The sequence below is a fragment of the Alexandromys fortis genome, unplaced genomic scaffold, assembly GCF_014885135.2.
Source record: "Alexandromys fortis isolate MF-2015 unplaced genomic scaffold, M_Fortis_MF-2015_v1.1 scaffold_4, whole genome shotgun sequence".
Taxonomy (NCBI): Eukaryota; Metazoa; Chordata; class Mammalia; order Rodentia; family Cricetidae; genus Alexandromys; species Alexandromys fortis.
Genome location: NW_026067944.1, coordinates 21,231,516 through 21,249,463, shown reverse-complemented (window position 1 = coordinate 21,249,463; position 17,948 = coordinate 21,231,516). Strand labels below are relative to the sequence as shown.

Genomic DNA, 17,948 nt, shown 5'->3' with positions numbered 1-17,948 from the left:
ACAGATAGACAAACATAGTATGTACTTACTTATAAGTGGATATTAGCTCTAAAGTAAATGACAACCAGGCTAAAATCCACAAAACCAGAGAAGCTAAGTAAAAAGGAGGGATCAAGGGGAAATTAAAGAATTACACTGTAAAGGGGAAAACAGGAAAGACATCCAATCGTGTTTTTACTTACTTTGTTCTGTATAGGCCTAATGAGTATAACCACATTTTTTTTTTCGAGACAGAGTTTTTCTGTAGCTTTGGTGCCTGCCCTGTAACTAGCTCTTGTTCCAGGCTAGCCTCAAACTTATGATTCTCCTGCCTCTGACTCTTTCAGCAATTCCTACCTGCATGCACCACCACAACCAACTAATTCTCTTCTTCTTTTCTTACTCTTTGTTTTCCCCTATATTTCTCCTATTTATTCTCTCTGCCCAGCAGTCTAACCCATTTTTCTCTCCTGCCTAGTAATTGGATGTTCAGTTCTTCATTAGGACAATCAGGTGTTTAAGGCAGACAAAGTAACACATTTTGCAGAGTTAAACAAATGCAACAAAAAAGAATGCAACATATCTTTGAATCATTAAACAAATATTCCATAGTGTAAACAAATGTAACACATCTTAAACTAATATTCTACAACATCTCAGCCCACTCCTACTATACCATTCTCATTCTAAAAGTGTCAATTCCCAATGCCTACAAATATTATACCATGGACACTCAGTAATCACATATGGCAGGATCTCAGAAACATTTATACCAGGAAACTCACCACCATCAAAGAATAGAGTACCCCCCCCCAAAAAAAAAACACAGCACCAGATAGTAACACCTATAGTTACAATCATGCCAATCCTGAATGTCTAGACACCAGTATAAAATCAAAATCAATAACAATCAGTACAATATATCTCCACTAGAGCCCAACAGGTCTACTATAGTATTCCCCTGGGAAATCCAATGTAGATGAAGCACAAGACAAGAGTGTTAAAATAGCTATTAAGAGTATGCTCAAGAACCTTAGGAGTTTGTGAACAAATCCATTAATAAATTTATAAATAAATCAACATATTAGTACAAGGAAATGAATAGAACTATTCAAGACATTAAAAGAGGCAATAAAATCAAAAAAGAAAACTCTAAGGGAGAGAAAATTTGAAATAAAATATCTAGAAACTTGAACAGGAATCTTAGAGACAAGTCCTATCAACAGAATACAAGAAATGGATGAGAGACTCATAGGCATTGGCAATAAGACAAAATGAATGTGTACCACTGTCAAAGAAAATGTTTAGTCTTAAAATAATCTAGGCACAAAGCTTCCAGAAAATCTGAAACACTAGAAAAAGACAAAACCTAAGAATAGTAGAATAGAGAAAGGAGAAGACACCTAGATCAAAGGCACAGAAAATATTTTAAACAAAATTATAGAGATACATTTCTCTATCCTAAAGAAGAAGGTACCTATCAAGGTACAAGAATCATAAAGAGTACCATAAGGACAAAACCAGAAAAGAAGTTCCCATGACATATAATAGTCACAATACTAAATGTATAGAACTAAAAAAGAATATTAAATCCCCATGCATCTTATTACATCATCATGGCTTAAAATTAGAATTCAAAAGCAACACTAATATCAGAAAACCCACAAACACAGGGAAATGAAACAATGCTTACCTGAAGCATCAATGTGTCAATACATATAAAGGAAGAAATTAAAGACTTCCTAAAATTTAATTAAAATGACCACATAACATACCCAAATTTATAGGACACAATGAAAGTGGTAAGAGTAAATAAAGTTCATAGCACTAAATGCCTACATAAAGGAGTTGGAAAAATCTCACACTAGTGAATCAACAGAATATTTAAAAACTCTATAACAAAAAAGGAAAACACCCAAAAGAAGTAGATGGCAAGAAATAATCAAATTGAAAGTTGAAATCAACAAAATAGGAACAACAACAACAACAAAACAATGCAAAGAATCATTGAGACAAAGAGTTGGTACTTGGAGAAAATCAACAAAACAGACAAACCTTTATCCAAACTAACCAAAAGGCAGACAGAAAATGTACAAATTAACAAAATCAGAAATGAAAAGGGGGAGTCATAACAACAGACATGGAGGAAATCCAAAGAATCATTAGTTCATATTTCAAAAATCTGTATACCACAATATTTGAAAACTTAAAAGAAATGGGCAACTTTCTAGATAAAGATCACTTACCATGGGAAAGGGTAGAAGAGGATGGGAGAAGAAGGTAGAGGAAGAGAAAAATGTATAGCTCAATAAAATCAATAAAAATTAAAAAAGAAGGAGTATTAAATGCTGCAAGGGAAAAAGACTAAATAGCATATAGGCAGACATATCAGAATAACACTTGACTTTCCAATGGTGGCTCTAAATGTCAGAAATGCATGAAAATGTGTTTTACACATTCTTAAGAAACCACAGATAGCACTAAGACTACTATACCAAGTAAAACATTCAATCACAATATTTGGAGACAGAAAGGCTTTCCACAGAAAAAAAACAAAATTAAGCAATATCTACAAAACCAGCTTCACAAAAGGTGCTAGAAGGAAAACTTAAACATGAACAGGTTAATTACATCCAATAAAACACTAGGATTAAATGGATTCAGATTGGCAAATCAAAAAGGGGAGGAAATATCACAACAAAATAGGAAGAATCAACAAATGCTGTTCATTGATGACTCTTAACCCCAATGGTCTCAATTGCCCAATAAAAAGTTACTGACTTTTTATAGATTATATTAGAAAACAGGATCTAATCTCCTGCTGCATCCAAGAAACATAGCTTAACATCAAGAAGACACATCACCTGAAGTTAAAAGGATGGGAAAAATACTCCTGAAAATAGATCCCAAAATTAAGCTGTTATAGCAATTTTGATATTAGTCAAACTAGATTTCAAATCACAACTAATCATAATAGATAGTGAAAGACACTACATACTAATCAAATGAAAAATGCATTAAGAGGACATTGCAATTCTTTTATTAATGTTGTTGTTGTTATTAATTATTATTGGCAGTCATGTTGGGCTCTATCATAGGTCTTTAGGCTGTCTGGTCTCTAGTTCCTTGCATTCAGGTAGTGTCAGGTACGTGTTACTTCTCAATGCATGGGCCTCAAATTGAACCAGACATTGGTTGGGCACTCCCAGAATTTCTATGCCACACACAATTACCCCAACATATTTTGCAAGCAGGACAGATTATAGTTTAGAGGTTTTGTGTCTCAGTTGATGTCTCAATCCCACTACTGGAAGCCTTGCTTGACTACAGAAGATGGCCAGTTCAGGCTCCATTTCCCACCATTACCAGGAATCTTTACTAGGGTCACTCTTTTTTTTTCTTTTCTTTTTTTTTTAATTAACAATTTCCACCTCCTCCTATTTCTCTCCCTCCCTCCCCCTCCCTCTCCAGTCAGAAGAGCAGTCAGGGTTCCTTGCCCTGTGGGAAGTCCAAGGTCCTCCCTCCTCGATCCAAGTCTAGAAAGGTGAGCAGCCAAACAGACTAGGCTCCCACAAAGCCAGTACATGCAGTAGAATCAAAACCCAGTGCCATTGTCCTTGGCTTCTCAATCAGCCCTCATTGTCAGCCAGGTTCAGAGAGTCCGGTTTAATCATATGTTCCATCAGTCCCAGTTCAGCTGGCCTTGGTGAGCTCCCATTAGATCAGCCCTGCCGTCTTAGTGGGTGGGTGCACCCCTCACAGTCCAGATGCCCTATCGAAGAGTTTGTTCAACTATGTTCATAGCAGCATTATTTGTAATAGTCAGAACCTGGAAACAACCTAGATGCCCCTCAATGGAAGAATGGATAAAGAAAGTGTGGAATATATACGCATTAGAGTACTATTCACCGGTAATAAACAATGACATCTAGGGTCACTCTTATAGATTTTAGGGAGTTTCTACTTCATTAGGTTTCTTCATCAACCTAGCAAATGACCCCCAATTCCAATAATATCTTTTAGTACTCTCTCCCTGCACTGCCCCAATTTGATCCTCTTGATTCTCATTCACACCAACCCAAGTTCATCCACAAAATCTATTTTTTTTTCTCTTTCCTGTTACCATAGATTATCCCTTGAATCTTCCTTATTGCTTAGCCTCTTTGGGTCTTTGGGCTGTAGCATGATTATCTTTTACCTTAAAGCTAATATCCACATATGTGAGTACATACCATGTATGTCTTTTTAAGTCTGGGTCACCTCACTTAGGATGATTTTTTTCTAGTTCCATCCATTTGCCTGCATATTTTGTGATGTTATTGCCTTTTAACAGCTGAGTAACAGCACATTGGGTAAATGTATCAAACATTCCTCAGTTTAGGGACATCTAGGTTGGTGGTTGCTCAGAAAATTGTGAATTGATCTACCTCAAGACCCAGTTATATTACTCTCTGGCATATAGCCAAAGGATGCTCCATCCTACTATAAGGACACATGTTCAGTTATGTTTATAGAAGCTTTATTCCTAATAACCAGAAACTGGAAATAGCCTGGGCCTTGCAATTCTTAACATTTATGCACCAGACACAAAGGTACCCAAGATGTAAATGACAACTACTGTAACTTAAATCACATATTGACCCCCCTACATCATGAGTGGGTGACTCCAATATCTCATTGTTTTCAAAAGATAGATCACCCAGAACAAAATATAAACATATTAACGTTAGAACTAATATCAAACCAAACGGGTCTAACAGATATTTACAGACATTTCACCCCGAACCCAAGAATAGAACGTCTTCTTATCAGCTCACAGAACTTTCTACAAAATTGATCACATACTGGAAGACAAAAAAAAAAAAGTAATAACGGATTCCAGAAAATTGAAAAAATACCTTTTATACTCTCTGACCACCATGTATTAAAGCTGAATAGCATCAAAAACAGAAACAATAGAAAGCTTACAAAGCCATGGAAACTAAATAGTTCTATAGAATAAAAAAATGGGTCAAGACAGAAATTAAGAAAGAAACTAAAAAACATTTTATAAATGGATACACATCCCAAACTTATGGGGCACAATAAAGGTGGTTCTCCAATGCAAGTTAATATCATTAAAGTGACTTTAAAAATGTTGTGGAATGTTCCTGTACACTGTGAAGGTGTGTCACTGTCATTGTTTAATAAAGAGATTAATGGTCAATAGCTAGGCAGGAAGAGGTTAGGAGGGACTTCTGGGAACAGAGAGAACTCTGGGAAGAAGAAATGCAGGGTCTCCAGCCAGATTTAGAAGAAACAGGATGGGCAATACAGAGTAAAGGTAATGAACCATGTAAAAGAGTATAGATTTAAAAATTGAAGCACAATTAATAAAAACTCGAGAGAAAAATTGAAGTTCATTCTCAAGATCTGAAAAGCAAAGCAGCCAGCCACTGACTCTTACCTCGACCTCAGTTCAAAATGGCAATCCTGAATCCAGGAATCTCAAAATGAGACTGTGACTAAGAGCTGTATCCTCCCATTTTAATCCCATTTCTGGATTAAAGGCACGCACTGCTCAGTTTCTATGGCAAATAGTGTGGCTACTGGAATTAAAGGTGTGTGTTACCACTGCCTGGTCTGAAAGGCTGACCAGTGTGGCTGTTTTACTCTCTGAACTCCAGGCAAGCTTTATTAATTAAAATACAAATAAAATGCCACTACAAAAATATTGGTTAATTCAAATTGTAAAAGCTAGTTGGATAAGCCTAAGCTATAGGTCAGGCCTTCATATTTAAAAATAAGTCTTTGTGTGTGTGTGTTTTTTTTTTTTTGTGAGTTGGCATCCCAGGAAGAAAAATCACCCCACCTAATGTGGGGGGTTAAATATCAAAACATAACTCTTGAGGAAGCAAAGAAATGTTCTGGACAAACTGGATATAGTTTCCTAGTCCTAGTCTCTCAGGTAGACTGGGGCCAGGTTACTAGCTGCTGCCTACAGGCTGGAGCCAGCTTCCAGTTCCATGCACCAGCACCCTGTGCAAAACTGAGCTGTAATGGCAGTTGACATAGTTTAAGATTTATCTCATACTGTCAGAAAATGCTGTAGACGCTTACAGCTCTAGACACAGAAACCTCTAGAAAGGAACAATGTGTTTGAAAATGTGCTTAGATGGTGGAGAAAGCAGAAACTGGATATAGACAGTCATTGAAAAAATAGTTTAAAAATTAAAATAAAGGCTTTAAAATAAAATAAAATAATATGATAAAAAGGACATGTAAAAATGGGAAATACATGGGCATCTGGATCCTGTATGGTATTTTATTAACTTTAAAGTTTGTGAATTCTAGTGAACAGAGAATGACAATTTCTGAGAAACATTGGATTTTGGAAGGTACTACTAATTTAAATAAGTCTAGATCCTTTAGAAATGCCTTAACTTTAAAATGGAAGTTAAAAAATATATTGTTTGAGGAAGAGGTTATGTTTTTCCTTCCACAGAAAATAAAAGGCTGTGGGAGGTTTTCATGGTTGACAGAGATCAGATTTGTCTATGGAAGACCCTCTGAAATTCCTGACTACAGATAAAAAGAAATAAATCTAAAAAAATCAAACCATGTGACATATATTTTACCTGCTTAAACATAAACCAAACATCATCTTTAACTGACTTGTGTGTACTGCACATTCCATACGTGTGTTAATTCAATATATGTTAATTTTAGAAATTTATGAGCTTTCAGAGTAAGGGGACCAGACACCAATAAAAATGGGTAGCCCAAGTGATCCAGCTTCTCACAGTTCTTATATTGCAATTTCCTCAGCGTTCTACAGCTAGAGCAGCTTCAAGACTGCTGACGGACATGGTCCAGCCTCAGAGACTACTCCAGTCAGATTTCAGATAATTCCTACATTTTTCTATTGCACCAAAACTAGACAACAGCTAGCTCTCCCAGGACTTGACCATTATTTTAATTTTCTCAAGGTCCTCTAAAGATGTCTTCACTTCTGCAGATAAGAGAAAGCAGTCTTATCTAGAGAACATGATGCCCACATTCGGAAGAGGTGAGGTTGGTGATTTTTGGTTGTTTGGTAGGTTATGAATGTTTATCATAATTTAAGGTAGTTGGTTATAAATTGTGACTGGTCATGGCCAGGGAAAAAGCTAAACAAAGAAATTAGATTTATGGATGTATTTCTGAAGGGAAAATTGGGGTGTATAATAGAGAAATAATGGGACAGAGGAGTTGGGTCTTTAAAGAACTACTAGACTTAAATATTTTTATATTGGCATGGATTTTTTTTATATTGATACAAGTTTAAGGTTGGTTTTGTTAGATACTGGGTATATGCTTCTATTCTTGTTTAAAGTACTGTACTGGTGCAGCTCATTTAACATAATGTAAATTTCTAGTTCTTAAATTACAATTATCATCTGTTTAGGATAGTTAAGAAATACAGATTAGTATTTAGTCATCTAGCAATCAAATTTTTGACCATATTAGGTATGTTTCAGGTCATACAGAGATATATTTAAGAAATGTGATTTTCAAACACTTCAAAGACCTGAAGAACATGTCATTCCAAATGTTGTAGTACCATAAGTCCTTTCATGATAATGGACTTGTCTGCCACTGGCAGCACTGATTTACTTCAGAAAAGAATGATGGACACCAAAGTACTTTCATATGGAGTTTACTTTCTTTGTGCCAAAAGACAGCCATTTGTGCAAGAAACTTCTGTTTCCTTAATTGCTGCGAATAGGCTGTCCAAACTGGTTAAGTAGGACACAAAACAAATTGACTGCCAAATTTTGCCAAGACAGTGAGTAACAGTCCCTCAAAAATTCTTGCTGAAGAGAAAAGTTTGTCAAATATTGTAGGCCTATAGTTTGAAGATGGATGCCCTAACATTACAGAAGAATCTTGGGTTACTGTCCAGGCAGCCAGATGTTTCTATCATTTCTGTAGTTTTGGAATTCGTTTGCTCTGTGCTTCCTGTTTACTCAGGTAATAGTTTAGACTTCTTGGGTCTCTGATAGAGTTAAAGATGAGATAATTTTACTTACAGTTTTCTTATTACAAAATTCAAAAAAGAAACTTACAATAGAGATATAAGATATATAAAGTTGAGAGACATAAAGGCTTAAATTATTTATCTAAGAAAATATTTTGAGGTCTAAAACCATACATTTTATTCAAATATTTCCTTATGATGCTGGAGTCTACCTAGAAATGGTCCCAAATCCTCCCGAGCACCTAGTTTTTTCCCACAGATACTTTCTTAGAGTGAGGCAACATGGGGATCTGTCCAGTGTAAGTTTAGATATAGTAGGCCTAGTATTTGAGAACAATGCCAAGTTCTTTCTTTTTTTTCATTCTTCAAGAGAGCATTATCTTCTTTATGATATGCCATATAGATTGGAGGGAGGTGGCAAAAGTAATATAAAAACCTCTTATCTACTTTACTTACTTCTTATTATGCTACACGAACTATGATCATTTACTTGGTTTCTTTGGATCCTGTGTAGATGTCCTCATTTGTAGAAAATTGTTCCTGTTGAAGTTTCTGCAGGAAACTTCCAATCTGCCACCTTGTTCATCTATGTCAGGAATCCAGCATCTTTTACTGTCCTTTTCTGACTCCTTAATATCTTCTAGGCAATGTGCCTGATTTTCTCTGTCATTTGCTACTATTCAGTTATTTGTTTCCCTTTTATGGATTTTGATTATTTTAATAACACCAAAAATAAGAACCATGGGCTTGGCATGATGGAACACACCTTTAATTCCATCACCTGGAAGTCAGAGGAAGGCAGATATCTGTGAATATAATGGCATCCTGGTCTACATAGTGATTTCCAGGACAGTCAGGGTTATATTTAGGGACCATAACTCAAAAAAAAAAAAAAAAAAAAAACAAATCAAAGTATAAAACAGTGTGGTTTTAAATACTCATCTAATAATACAAACATTAAGTAAACTACAGTAAATTTAATCAGTGAATGCAAATAAAACCACAATAGGAAAATCACAACTAAAATACTTAAATTACAAAGATTAAAAAGAGTACCCAAATTAGTATATTCAATGTAGTTTTTTGCCATCATGGTTAGGTAATAAAAAAATGAGATACAATTCATGCTAACTTAAGCCAAGTTTTGGTCATGGTAATAGTTGTCTGGGTGAAGGAGTTCTTCAACTGTCACCATGACCAGTACCAAGAAGCACAGCATGGACTGGTAAAATTGTTTTACTCTGTCCTCCAGACCTTGACGCAAAGACCTTTCTTTCCTCATATCCACTGTAACACTAAGCTTGGCAGGAATGGAACCATAGACCTAACTGACAGTCCTTCTGGATTGGGGATTTCTCTTCAGCTGGGTTTTCACTTCTATCTAGTTTGCATACACACAAGCCCCTTTAAACTCATTAAATCCTACAGACATAGAGTCTTCCTTGGCAGCCCACTTTCAAATCCTTTCTCTGTTATCAAGAGATTTACCTTTCTCTTAGTCAACCTGCCTTGCTTCACTTACATTTTGTTGCCTGTGTCCCTCATCCCTCTTGGTCATAAATTAAGAATGCAGTGGGGAGGAATGTTTTTGATATAGCCAGCTCATGTCATGCTGACTTATTTTACCCCAACTCTTCTCTTACCAGTATTATTTTTTGCATATTTGTTATCAACTAGAAAAGTTATTTTCAAACTAATTGATTGATTATTGAGTCTTCTGAAATATAGGCCTTTGGTTTACATCCTATTTTTCTTAGGGAGAAAGTCTCAGGACTGGAAGGCTCCGAAGGGCTCACACTACTCATTCAGAGGTAGCAAGTTCAGTCTTCAAAACCCACATGTGGCAACTTACTAGTCCTTGCTATTCTAGCTCCAGGAGACTCAGTATCCTCTCAAGGTCTATGGGTACCACATTTGTGCACAAACTCAAGCATATACATACAAATACATATATACATATTTTTTAAAAAATATAAAAATTATAAAGAAAGAGAAATTCCCTTCCTAGACCTTTGCTGTCCCTCACTGGCCATAATGGCTATACTCTTACATGCCCAAATTCTTAGTGTCTAGTAGAACAGCTCTACTTTGTCCTGCAGGGAGCCATATGATCCTCAAGGGAATTTCACATTTCCACTCCTTCAGTCATTGGAATATGGAGAGAGTGACACAGCTGTTGGTTCTTGTACTTAAACCTTATATAAGTTACATTTACTGAGACTTGGAAATGAAGCCTCTGATGTTGAAAGATCATGGGAAAAGATTGCTAGCATTATTGCTGTCAGTTCACCGAATTTACCGCTTCTTCTGTTTTACAAGGACTAATACTTTTAAAAGTTATTTTTATTGAAAACATTTTTTAACTTTTTAAAATTGAAATATAATTATTTTGTGTTCTCTCTTCCCTTTCCTTCCTCCATCTTTTACTGAGCATCCCACGTGTTCTCATTCAATATCCTGAAGGCCTAATACTTTCAAGGATCACCACAGTCTCTTTGGTGTTTGGGTAAGATAGAAATAATTAGTATATTTTAAATTCTTAGATAAAGCAAAGATATTATATATGTATATATATATATCTCAGTGAGTATAAATTAACAACAAAAAAACTAGGTTAAAAAGCTGGGAAAACATTGACTGGATTCTATTTTTCTGCTTTGTTAAATTCTGAATAGAATCAATGCTGTGAGACTGACTGGTTTGCTGAAATGACATGTTAATTATCTTATTGATCTAACCATAATGACTTTATTTGATGAGGAAAAATTGTAAAAAATTACAAACACTATTAAGTAATCAAACCTTGACTCTTCCATAGAAATATTCCTCTTTGTTTTGACAGATGATGTTTTGTGTTGTTAAATATATACTCTGAGTTAAATATATTTTTGGTCTCAATTAAAGGTTATCTTTATATTTTTACTTCACATGACAGTATTTTGATATATGTATATAACCAAGATACAAATTCATATATATTTGCCTGTATCAGGTCAAGATAGGACATATTTTGTTGTTGTTTACAGAACTTAAAACTGAACAAGAACCCATTCATGAAATGAAGTTGATCAGTGATCCTGTTCAGTGCTCATTGAACATGTATTGAATTGTGTAGAGGGGAACAGCACTGTAAAGGAAACATGCTAACAGTGGAATATCAGCATGTCATTCATGGTCATCAGTGGAATGACTGATGATGGTCATTTATATTACCTTTTTCATAATTCTCTTGAGAAAGGCACTTTCAATGTAAACACACTTTTAATTGTCACTAAACCATAATTAAATTTAAATATTTATTGCATAAATATGAAATTTACTTCATGGCTTTTGATGCATAGTATTTGAGTGAACGATGACATATACTTTCAAAGTTAAGGAAATTCACATAACATTATCTGTTCTTCACTTGATTTTAGTATTGGCACAGTGTTTGAAATATATGCTTTTTACAAATCTAATGTTCTGTATTATTAAAATTAGTATTCATTTTGCCTTCCCATCTAAGGATAAACAACCTTAAGTATGGAAAGAACACACACACACACACACACACATATATTATATGTTTAAGAACAGCATAATTTTTAAAACAAGTTATAAATCAGCACTCTCTTATACTCAGAATTCATGGACAATAACTAATAGAGGAAATTAACTTGATTAACAATTTTGATGAATTGATGAATTTGATGAATCCCACACCCAATGTCTTTCTTTTTTACATATTCTATGTAATCTGCACATTTTGTTTTGTTCCTTTGATCTTTGTCCTTTTAACAAAATACCCCTGTTCTTTCCTGGCTATTTTATTCCTTCCCTTTGCTTCCAATTCTTTGCAAATTGCCTTTTAAAGTTTCCTGTCCCATTTATTATTTTCCTTTTATCTTCTCTGCAACTCTTATTATAATGGTCTGCAGTAAAGTGAGTTATGTTAACTCCTGGAAAAATGTAAATTCTTATTAATCCCTCTATTAGGAACATTCTTCCACTCCCCATGTTATTGCACTATTTGTTCTCAGATGTACTTTGAATTCTATCACATGAACGTTGTTCCCATTAAAATGATTTTAAGTTTTCTTAATGCTTTGCACTCAAATAGTTCCATTAATTTCTTGTCCAATGGAGCATTTATTTTTGTGTTTGACACAAATCTTTGATAATTTTTATTTATATCTCTCTATCTATCCATCTATTTATCTATCATCTAAATATCTATTTACTTATTGATTGATTGACTGAGGACCTCCCTTTTCTTCATAACCACAAAATTTAGATTTTAAATTCCGAGGCTACTTACAGGATTTTTATGCTCAATATTTTTTTCTAGAATATGCTTGATTTTTTTCCTTAATCCAGGACCTAAGATTAGGATACTAGACAATTTAATGAAATAGAAACAGTATTGAGGAATAAGGCTGAAAAGTGAATAGCAACAGGAAAGCAAGGCAGCCTAATAGCAGCACCAACCAAGTTCTAAAACCATTTAAATAAGAGCCTTTGCCGTTACTGTTGCCTCAAGATGCCACTCGCCAGTCAGACAATATCATTGGAGTGGCACTAGGTGCATTTGCTGGAGTCTTGATATGGTTGACCTGTTTGTCCTCAAGACCTTGATATCTTTGTCTCTGTCCTTTGTCACACTAAGTATTCCAAAGCATGTTCATGTGGTTTAACTGGGAAAATATCCATCAAGTCTCCTCATTCTTTCCCAGTAGGGAGGCACAAGAAAGTGAGTTTGTAGTCTTTTGGACTTCTTGAGTGTATAGAAGTGCCTGATTAGCAAATATTCATTAATTAGAAAGTGATTCATATGTGTCTATCTAATAAATGAAATCTATCCACACTACAATCTTTTTACTATGACCTCAATATCTTGTCTTTTCCTCCACATTTCTTTTCTCATACTTTCTGAGCAGTAGGTTACCCATAACTCTGCTCCCAACTGCTCTAATTGCACCAAGTCATTGCTTATTTTATGATTTTAGTAGAGTCATAGATTTAATTATATTCTGCTCAGATGTTGAGAAGATGGTCCTTCCTGGAGTTCTTTTTCATTTATTATTATTACTCTTTTTAAAATAAACTTTTTCTTATATAAGACATTCTGATTATGATTTCCCTTTCTCTATTCAGTTCCTCCCACACTCTTCCCATTTGGATCCCCCTGTCTGTCTCTTATTTGACAAGAAGAGGCTTCTAGGAGGTAACTACAAAACATAACAAGATAAAATAATAAGATAAAACACATCAAAATTGAATAAGACAAACCAACAGAAGGTAAACGATTCAAGAGAAGAAAAGGCACTAGAATAGAGACCCACTCATTCTCACAGTCAAGAATACCATTAAAATATTAAACTGGAAACCATAATATATATTAACATTTATAATATATATGGATATATATCCATAATACACATATTATGGATATACACAAATATGCAGAGGACCTGGTGCAGATCAGTGCATGCCTTTTACAATTGTGTTCAGTTTCGGTGAGTTCATATGAACTTTGCTCATGTTGACTTAGAAGGCCCTGTTTCTTGGTATCTTCCAACCCCCCCCCCCGGCTCTTACCTTACATTCTTTCTGCCTCCTACTCCACAGGGTTCCCTGATCTCTAAGGAGAGAGATTTGATGGAAACATCCCATTTAGAACTGAGTGTCCGGGCAGTTCTCATTTTCTTTTGATGGTGACTTATCCAGCCATCAATGCTTTATCATTCCTTCTCTACCACTCTTTGACTTCTATTATGTGACTGCATCTTCCTTATCATATATACTGCATGCTTTTGAACCTGTGAAATCATCACACCGTCGGGGCACATGCCTTTTAATGAAAGTATTAACTAGGAAATACTTAAACAAAGGAATATTTTTAGAGTATATATTCCTAATACATTCTTATGTGTTGACTCTATTGCTACCATAGTGTTTAATCACCTATAAAACATCTTTCTGGGACAAAAAGGCCAAAATTTATTTGAGAATCTCAGGACAGTAGTTGTATCTTATTTAGGGTTCCTCAGTCCAAATTTTTTTCTTAAAGATATGTTTATGCCTTACAGATATTTATTTAAAAGTGTATTGGTAAACATCATTCCACACCTCATTACTCCTGTTATAAGCCTATTCCTAAGGAATAAAGTACAAATTTGTTTACAAGGCATTCAATATTGTTAATCCAGTACATTCAATTAGATTTTATTATCATCATGCATCACATCCAAGACACAAAATTTCTAGTGTCTGTGTGTTTCCCAGTTCATGTATCACAAAGTTAGAAGATCTCCTGGTAACACTCACTCTTAATCTGTCACTGGTTATTTATTACCATGTGGAATCAATTGAAAAAATATTATTAATTTCTTGAGTATTCTTTTAGTTGTAGTATTATTCAGACCATGAGAAATTCATTATTTCATCAGGAGAAACGCCTTCAAGATTCTGATAAAAACCAGTGAACACTATCTGACATTCATTAAATCTAATTTCAGGAGACATTCAATGACCACATGGAAAAGGAGAACAAAACGTTATGGACAGAGTTTGTTCTCACAGGTCTCACTTGCCAACCAGAGTGGAAAATCCTTCTGTTCCTAGTGTTCCTGGTAATATATCTCATGACCATTATGGGGAACCTTGGCCTGATCACTCTTATCTGGAATGACCCTCGACTTCACATCCCCATGTACTTATTGCTTAGTAACTTAGCCTTTGTGGATACTTGGTTATCATCCACAGTGACACCAAAGATGCTATTCAACCTTTTGGACAAGGGCAAGGTAATTTCTCTTTCTGAATGTATGGTGCAGTTCTTTTCCTTTGCAATCAGTGTGACCACAGAATGTTTTCTCTTGGCAGCAATGGCTTATGATCGCTATGCTGCTATATGCAATCCTTTGCTTTATCCAGTAATTATGACCAATAGACTATGCATTCGCTTATTAGTTTTATTATTTGTAGGTGGTTTTATTCATGCTGTAATTCATGAAAGTTTTTTATTCAGATTAACCTTCTGTAATTCTAACATACTATATCACTTTTACTGCGATGTTATACCACTGTTAAAAATTTCCTGTACTGATCCTTCTTTGAATTATCTGATAATTTTCATTTTCTCTGGTTCAATACAAGTGTTTAGCATTATGACAATTCTTATCTCCTACACATTTGTTCTCTTTACAATCTTAAAAAAGAAGTCTGACAAAGGTGTAAGGAAAGCCTTATCCACCTGTGGAGCCCACCTCTTATCTGTGTCTTTGTACTATGGGCCTCTTCTCTTCATGTATGTGCACCCGGCATCTTCAGAAGCAGATGATCAAGATATGATCCTCTCTCTGTTTTACACAGTTATAATCCCTGTATTAAATCCAATTATCTACAGCCTCAGAAATAAGCAAGTCATAGATTCTGTGAAAAAAATGCTGAAAATAAAAGCTTAGATCTGATTCATATCTGTCAATTTTGCTAAAATTCACAATATTGTGGAAATAAATGTGGATTTTGAAACTATAAATGTTGAAAGAAATTATTGAATTAAATTTACATATGTAATTGTCTCCTTAATACATTGGTAAGCATCTGCATGCATTTATCATATATGCAAAAAATTTGATGAAATGTTCTTTTATCAGAATAAAGCAGAAAGCAAAGAAAAATTTATAGTTCCATGTTATTACCAATTTTACATCTATCAAATAGTAGCATCTTTTTATTTGTCTCAAAAGCACTTGGGTGTGATAGAGAGAATGTTACATTATTATGCCTGAAAGTCATGTCACATTACTCTGTATTGTTGGCAGTTTTGTAGTGAATTTGAAGAAAACCTCTGAAATACTGACATCTATCAAATATCTTTTCTGCCAGATTTATGTGAACTATCGAATTTCAGTTGCTGAAGAAATCTAATTCAAATGTTTTATAGATGAATAGAAAAATATTTGTACATAGTCAAAAGCACAGTCAAAGCCATGAAGGTAGAGCCACCAGTATGAAGAATGTCTTAGCTTGTTGCACTTCTTAAATTAAGAAAGTGAGTTATTTCTCTTAGAACAACCCATAGGTTGACTCATTAAGAATTAAAGTATTTGAAGAACTAAATAATATATTCCAAGAAAGAAAGAAAGAAAGTAAGGAAGGAAGAAAGGAAGGAAGGAAGAAAAGCGGTGTAAGGGGAAAGAAATATTTTCATTTTCCTCCAAAGCTAAAACCAAGAGCCAAACCCTTAGCTCGGAAAGAACACACACATATGCATATATGTACACACACACATATATGTATACATATATTGGTTTTTCAAGACAAGGTTTCCATGTAGCTTTGTAGTCTGTCCTGCAACTAGCTCTTATATACCCAGGCTGGCCTCAAAATTACAGAGCTCTACCTGACTGCCTCCCGAGTGCTGAGATTAAAGGATGCACCACTACTGCCCAGCGAACACGCTATATTTTTAAGTAGGATCAAAATGTATTGGTATGACTTATACACACAGGAAACATTTTAAAAAATTACTTAAATTCAAGTAATGTTGAGAGTAATCTGATACCATAGCACCTGACAGATGGCTGAGAAAAAGAACTGTTTGATATTAGAGACTTTATCTATACTTTTTAAAAATAAGAAATAACCTACAGATCTAATCTTACTATCAGTCTCTTAAAACTATTATTAAGTCTTTTTTTATACTGACTGATATTCTTATCCTAAAGAACACTTACCTCCTGCATGTTTAAAAGTTTAATCACTGGTTTATCTTTCTTTTCTTTTTTTGTTTAAATAACATTTTACCATTTATTTTGCATACCAACTGAGTTATCCTCCCTCCTCTCTTATCATTCCCTTCCCTTTCCCATCTACCCCCCCTTTCACCCCGCATCCAAGCATCCACTCCTCCTCCATCTCCATTCAGAGAGGGATAGGCCTCCCTACCATGGGCTTTCAAATAGCATTGCATATCAAGTTGAGGCAGGACTAAGCTCCCCTCTCCCCCAGGTCAAGCAGGGTCCAGGTAATCCATCATGGGGAACAGGTTACAAAATCCAACTAACCACCAGGGAGATGTCCTATTCTCACTGCCTGAGGCAGTAGTAAAAGACCAAACTATATGATTTTCACATACACGCAGAGGGCCTAGGTCGGTACCATGCAGACTCCCTGACTGTTGGTCGAGCATCCATGAGCTCCTGATAGCTCAGGTCATCTGTCTCTGTGGGGTCCCCCCCCCATCATCCCTCTGGCAGGAACAATCCCTACTCTCTTTCTTCTACAAATATCTCAGAACTTAGAGCAGTGCCTGTCTGTGGATCTCTGCCTAAGTTTCCATCAGTTACTGGATAGAGTATCTCTGATTGAAATTAGGGACACCACCAATATGCTTACAGTAGATGGTCAGTTCAGGTACCCCCTACACTTTTGCTAGGAGTTTTATTTGTGGATCATCCTTGTGGGTTCCTGAGAGTTTTCCTGTCACCAGGTTTTTCCATAACCCCAAAGTGCCTCCTCTCAAAACTTACCTGTCTTGTTTCTTTCCCTCTCCATCCTACCTTCAATTCGCCTCCCACACCCACCCAGGTCAACCTGCTCCCTCTAGTTTCCATTCCTCCAACCCCGTTCCCCACCCCCAGTTTCCCCAGAAGATCTTTTCTACTACCCCTTCTCAGTGAAATCTATGCATCTCTGCAGCTCTTTGTGGGCCCTCCTTGTTATCTATCCTCCCTGGGGCTTTGGATCGTAGGTTGGTTATCCTATCCTTTACTTCTAATATTCACTTATGAGTGAGTACACCATGTTTGTCTTTCTGTGTCTGGGTTATCTCATTCAGAATATTTTTTTTTTCAGTTCCATCCATTTGCCTGCAAATTTCATCATTGTCTTTACAGGTGACTCCATTGTGTAAATTTACCGCATTTTCCTTATTCATTCTTGGCATCTGAATTTGATCTTCAGAATCCATGTAAAGACCATG

The 17,948-nt window shown here is 35.4% G+C and overlaps 1 protein-coding gene across 1 annotated transcript; it reads left to right on the top strand.

Moving 5' to 3' along the window:
* The first annotated feature begins 14,493 nt into the window (after positions 1–14,493).
* On the top strand, positions 14,494–15,426 carry LOC126505752 (olfactory receptor 183). The gene has a single exon (XM_050148991.1). The coding sequence runs from the start codon at positions 14,497–14,499 to the stop codon at positions 15,424–15,426; it is 930 nt and encodes a 309-aa protein (XP_050004948.1). The 5' UTR covers positions 14,494–14,496.
* Positions 15,427–17,948: the final 2,522 nt, after the last annotated feature.

Coding starts and splice junctions, on each gene's coding strand:
- LOC126505752 (XM_050148991.1), top strand. CDS start 14,497: ATGGAAAAGGAGAACAAAACGTTATGGACAGAGTTTGTTCTCACAGGT.